The 6,202-nt window shown below is 42.4% G+C and overlaps 1 protein-coding gene across 1 annotated transcript in view; it reads right to left on the bottom strand.

Annotated features, from left to right (window-relative positions):
* Positions 1–998: 998 nt before the first annotated feature.
* fam163b (family with sequence similarity 163 member B) overlaps positions 999–6,202 on the bottom strand; it is a 9,969-nt gene continuing 4,765 nt past the window's right edge. The window contains exons 2-3 of the mRNA XM_031870610.1: positions 4,657–4,772; positions 999–3,739 (exon numbers count right to left, since the gene is read on the bottom strand). Coding sequence (XP_031726470.1) covers positions 3,290–3,739; positions 4,657–4,749 — 543 coding nt within the window. The 5' untranslated portion in view covers positions 4,750–4,772 and the 3' untranslated portion in view covers positions 999–3,289. The remainder of the gene's footprint in view (positions 3,740–4,656; positions 4,773–6,202) is intronic.

Genomic DNA, 6,202 nt, shown 5'->3' with positions numbered 1-6,202 from the left:
TATAATGACATTTATTGTTGATGCATTCAAAAGGTACGAATGAGCTGATGGGGACAGGTAGCGACGAACTTGGCGAAGTTAGCAGAAGGATACGCGCGTGACTACGTCAGTTTTTCAGGATAAGGAGTTAATAAAGAGTACTCACAAAATAAATACATGAAACACGATTAATTGAACACGTAGTGAGGTTGAATTGTACATTTGTGACTTAAATCTTGGATTATTGTCCCCCCTCCACTGTCATCCCTCAGGCTTCTTTGATTTAATGAGGGTCGATAAAGCAACAGAACAGAAGTAACTCTCTGTGCGCTGCTGCTCTTGTCCTTCCAGGAGGTAGTAGACTAACGCCAAACAGTTAAGCATCATTTTATTAATACTGTAAATGAAGCAGCTGCAGTAGAAGCAGGTTTGACAGCAGCTGATGCCCCCTGCTGGTCAGCATCCAACCTCTCGTCTACTGAACTTCAGGGTTTAATAGAAACATCAACTACTGAAGCAGAGAGGAAACAGTTTCAGTCTTCTCAAATGAAAAATAAAGAAAAATCAGGAAACCTCAAGAACCAAAACATAAAGTGTAGAACCTGCAGCTTCGTCCCCCGAAACACCCAGAATGGATTCATGTCTTTCACCCCAACTATGACTGTCAGACTAACCTCTTGTTTATTAAAGGAACACGACATCTTCAATGTGATCTCATGGAAAGGCGTATAAATAGCACGCTACTTTTTAAGGTCGCTTTGCGTGTCATTTATTTCACACGGGACAATAACACTGGTCTCCTGTGTTAAAGTCCTGTGTTTTTGTTTTAATTTACAAAATAAGTTGCTATATATATATATATATATATATATATATTGTGACGGCCCTCCTCCTCCCATATACCAGGTGTCCATGTGTGGTTGCTGATGTGTTGCAGGTGGGTCGTCAGCTTATATATATCATATATAAGCTGTGACAGAAAGCAAAAACTTTGTCATTCAATGGAAACGTTTTTAGAAACGTACACATCCAACACCCATTCATCCTAACAAACAGTGTTTTAAACTCTGCAGGTTCTGCACTTGAATCCAGACTCACAATCTGTAAAAAGACCATCATGTGTTAACACTGTCACTTTCATGAGAAACCCACATGGACAACAGCACACAGCAACAAAGAACACACTCTGACTCGTTCTGTGAGGGAAGCCTACCAGAATAAACAGCGTTTATTTTATTAGCAGCGTACTATTTCATCTCACATGTTGCCCTCATGTTAGTGTAAATCTGCTTTGTTTTATTCCATCTGAAGGTTTATTTTGAGATAAAGAAAGGAATGATGGGCAGCTTCAGCTGTTTTCTCTACTGATGTGACGTGAAGTACCAAACACTCATCTACTGTGCTATCAATGAGAAGCTTAAGAATCAGTTTTAAATGCTCGATACGTCATGTTGGTGCAGAACCCGGCCGACAGCACAGCGTCTCTCTACAGTACGATGTGTTGAACAGGAAGTAAGCGTCTTCCAGAGGTCACAGTCATTGGATCATTGAATGCTTCAGAAAAGCCCTTTTGAAATGCGATTTGTTTTCTGCACCGCGGCGCTCTGCAGACAAACAGGAACTCACACACTGAAACACTCACACACTGACAGTACGACCAGCTGCTCTCTGCTGTTTCAACCAAATACAGACCATACAAACACAGTGCTGCGCTGACAAATCTACACAAGTGAACACCAACAGAAGCTCCGCGTAACGTCTGCAATGGTTTAGTTTTCAGTCTTTTTTCAATTCAATTTTGGGTGATATCAATTCAATTATTGGTATTAAACAAATCTTTGATCTTTGTGTCGCTCAAGAGCGGAATCTCTGCTTTCAACAGGTAATTTAAAAAGTGAAGGTGATTAATTAAGTTGTTTTCACATCAACAATGTTCTTTTTTAAATGTCACTAATCAAAAATGTTATTTATGAAAGCAATAATAAAATTGTATCCGATTCAAAATCAAACTCCCGGTTGTTTAAATTCTTATGAACAATTGACATTTAGCCATAATTCTTGATTTTGCAGATTCAATTCATAGATTTTAACAATTGAAGGTAAATCCTGATTTATCGCCCAGAGCTCGGCAAAAACAAAGTTAATGTGAAAAATATTACAATACTGTGCCCTCTGATACTTTAAGTGCAGGAATCCCTCTTTAAAATCTTACTGTTGTGTGCAAATTCATAATTTATGCTCTCAGATCGATAATTAATGTGCACAAAAAGGTTTTTACCCCATGACACCTGCCAGGGGAATTGTTGATAAAAGTAAAAAGTTGCTTCCTTTAGTCTCTGCATTGATGTTAAACCTTGAAAGCAGCTCACCCGTCAAAGGTGATTGAGTTTGGCTGATTGGAGCTGGACTCATCAAGTGGGAACAGCTGTGAAGCTCCAGCATGCTCAGCAGAATATCAACACTGTACAGTTGTTGCTACAAACACAAATAATGCAAATTGTCCGTGTGAACATCCACTTGGATATTTGTCCGTGCAAAAATGAATCACAGTCAAGTGGTGTTATAAGCACACAACAAAGGTACACATATACACTGTATGTTCAGCACTGGAGCAGATGACCACCTGTTGGAGAATGGGTTGTGCACAAATACTGGATCTCTAAGAACAAAGTAACGTGGCTGTAGGTGAAGTCAATGTGAACAGTCTCCAAATGAATCTGTCCCTAAACTGAAGCTCCTGACTCAAGAGACAGATGTGTCCTCTGCTGTGTGTCTTCTAGTAATCCAGTGATTACTGTTTAGATGTCTGTCAATAACACATGGGATTAACTGACAACAGAACCAGACTCATCCTTTAAAAGAGATTCCAGAGTAAGCTTCCTAACCAGCCATTAGCCTCATGAAAGCAGACTTATTTCACCTTATTTTACCTCCACTTCTGTCTCGTTTTGTGGTGAAGTCAAACAAACAAAATCTGTTTCATTTACTGACATAATCACACATTGTAAATTGTCTTGTTTATACTTTGATGCACATACATACTAGCTAAGTAGCTAAGAAGCTACTTTTCTAAACACAAAATCAGACAAAATGATCCGTTTTATGTCAAAACTGACAAAAGAGTAAATCTGTTCAAATCTGTCAGAAACAAAGCTCCTGAGCTGCAGACCTCCAATATCGCTGCCAGAAGATGTGTTGCATTACCCACAAGCCCTCGGTGTTGTAGTGCATCAGGACACAGTATCAATGCTGCACCCACAGCATGTTGATTTAGTGCAACAGTGCACCTTTCCCTCCACCCTGTCGGCTCCTAGACGTCGGTGCTGATGCTGTGGGTGACCACCTGCTTCATGGTGACGGAGCGGATGAGGTTGAGCTTCTCGTAGAAGCTGGCCAGGTCCACGGGCAGCTCCAGGTCCTGCTGCTGCACAGTCCTGTAGCTGATCCTGCGGCCGCCGTTGCACAGCCTCTCCGGGTGCTGCAGGTAGAAGGGCAGCGAGCAGCGGGCGCAGGACGGGCAGAATGCGTGCGAGCGCTGGCACCTGCGCGGCGGCGGTGGTGGTGTGGAGGAGTAGCTGGCAGGCCCGTTGGCCTCGGTGAGGAAGGTGGGGGGGTAGTTGTCCGGTTCCTCGAAGTAGCGCTGCGGCGTCGGAGGGCTAGGTGGAGCGGACAGAGCCAGGGGCTGGGACGGAGACATGGTGTCGAGCTCTGGTTCCTCCTCTTCCCCCTTCTCAGACTCCTCCCTCTTACAGCAGTAGTACTGGAGCGGTAAAATAACAGGAAGAGAGCTTAATGGTTATGATATGGCAAACACTTGACTTTCACCCAGAACACTGGTGTTCGTGTCCCGTGTATAACCAAAGATCACCGTGACTTATCTGAACTTATGTAGGTGGCTTCAGTTCATTTAATCTAAACCATGTCTTTCCTTCTCTAAACCTAACCAACTAGCTTTGTTGCCTGAACCCAATTATTTGTCTTCGTGCTGGAGGCAGGAGGGGATGTAGACGGGTCCAACAAACAGATCTTTCAGGCAGGAAACCGCTGTTCACCGTGTGAAAACGAGAAGTCAATGTTCCCCAGTATTTTTAACCCAAACGTGAATCTGTTCCTAAACCTAACCAAGTACTTTTGTTTCCTAAAACTAACTGAGTTGTTTCCTACGAAGACAGCAGTTTATTTCGAAAAGACTGTATTCATGTAACGAGCGGAAAGTGACTCGTGTTGCTGGACGTTTGTAGGAAAACACACAAAAAATGAGGAGTAGCTTTTCTAAAGATGTCATACGAACAGTTGTATGAGGATCTGTCGATTTAGATGAATTCACGTTCACACATTCAGGATGAACTGTATTAACTTCTCCTCTAGTGCCACCATCAGATCACACATTTGAATTTTTCGACCAAATACCTTAAAAACCGATGACATTCCCATCAGCCTCAGCTCTGCTTTGTGTTTAGGGCTAATTACCAAATGTTAGCATGCTAACACATTGAACTAGGAGGGTAACATGACACATGCTTAACATCAGCACATTAGCATTTAGCTCCGCTGGGTCTACGTAGCATCACTGTAGACTCTGAGTCCTGTTAAGGTTTCATTGTACTTGGATTATTTCTTATTTCAGTCGAGTGTCTTTGAGAACATTGATTAATGCAAAAATGAAAACAGTCCTACCTGTAACCTACATAAACACAGTACACCGACGATGGTCAGTAAGATGACTGTAGCCAGAATTCCTCCTGCGATGACCACTGTCCCGGCTGACATTCGAAATCCTCTCCATCAACAGCCTGCAGGGAGGAGGAAGAGGAGGAGAGGGACCAAGAAGGAAGAGAACAAGAAAAGAGGAGGAAGGTGGAATGAGATGAAAGTGGAAGGAGACAAAAAAAACAAGGGCGAAAGCGAGGAGTTAAGAGGATGAGAAGGAGAATAAAGAAGGAGTGAGGAGGAGGGTGCGAGGCACAGGTCAGTTACGAGAAAATAGAAGAAAAGAGGGAAAACCAAAGAGGAAGTACAGATGGAAAGGGGACGAGGAGAGAAGAGGATGAAGAGGAGAACAGAGAGAGGAAGAGAGTTGGTGAGGAGGTGAGAGTAGATCAAGAGGAAGGATGTGAGGAGAAGATAAGAAACAAGAAGAAAGAGGAAAATGAAAGGTGGAGAAAGACGGAGGTGGAGGAAAAGTGAGGAGAGATAATAATGTTGCTATAAAATTTTACGAGCTCCACAATGTTTAAACAGTTTTCTGTTGCCAGCAGCAATTACTGAGAATACTGCTGATGGACTTTTATTACGACTTTTATTACGGTAAATCAAGCCGAGTCACAAGAATGAAGTTACAGTCGGCCAAGTGCAAATATTAGCAGGTCTGACTGTGATGGAGGAGAATGTGAGTGATACTCTCAGTAGTGACCACATGTGTGGCGTCAGCAGCAGGAAACACATTATTACCGATGGTTGAATAACTAAATGTGTTGCCTGGAAAAATCCCCTATTTTACTTTCTAGCTGAGAGTTCGATGAGAAGATCGATACCACTCCTTGTGCGTGCGGTAAATATAAAGCTCCACCCAGGAGGCAGGTAGCTTAGCTTAGCACAAAGACTAGAAACAGCAGGAAACAGCTAGCCTGGTTCTACACAGCACCTAAAGCTCACTGATCAACATGTCGGATCTCGTTTGTTTAATCAGTACAAAAACCAAAGTGTTGAAACCAAAGTGCCATTCTTTTTTTAAGTTTATGGTAATTGTTGAGGTTGTAGTTTGCCAACCAGTCCCTGCTTTTCCACACCTACAGTATACGGATGGTTTTGAAAACTCCAATTTTCCTCTCGTCCTCATGCAAACTTAGTTTTCGAATTTCTAAGGTGCAGAGATTTCCAAACTCCTGATTCTGTGTATCAATATGGAAACGATGACGTCGGATGAAGCGTGTAGGCCTTCACCTACAAAAAACACTCAAAGAGACACGTACCGACCAGAAAGAGACATAAAACAACTACAAAGAGACAAAAACAACTACAAAGAGACACGTACCGACCAGAAAGAGACTCCAAATAACCACAAAGAGACATAAAACAACTACAAAGAGACACCAAAGACTAGAGAGAGATCAAAATAGCTACAAAGAGATTCATAGCGACTATTAAAAGAGGCAAAACAACCAGAAAGAGACACAAAGGAACTACAGAGAGACACTAAGGAACTACAGAGAGACACTGAGGA

The sequence above is a fragment of the Anarrhichthys ocellatus genome, unplaced genomic scaffold, assembly GCF_004355925.1.
Source record: "Anarrhichthys ocellatus isolate YVR2014 unplaced genomic scaffold, GSC_Weel_1.0 scaffold53, whole genome shotgun sequence".
In the NCBI taxonomy this organism is placed as follows: Eukaryota; Metazoa; Chordata; class Actinopteri; order Perciformes; family Anarhichadidae; genus Anarrhichthys; species Anarrhichthys ocellatus.
Note: the sequence above shows the minus strand (reverse complement) of the source record. Positions and strands in the feature narration are given on the sequence as shown.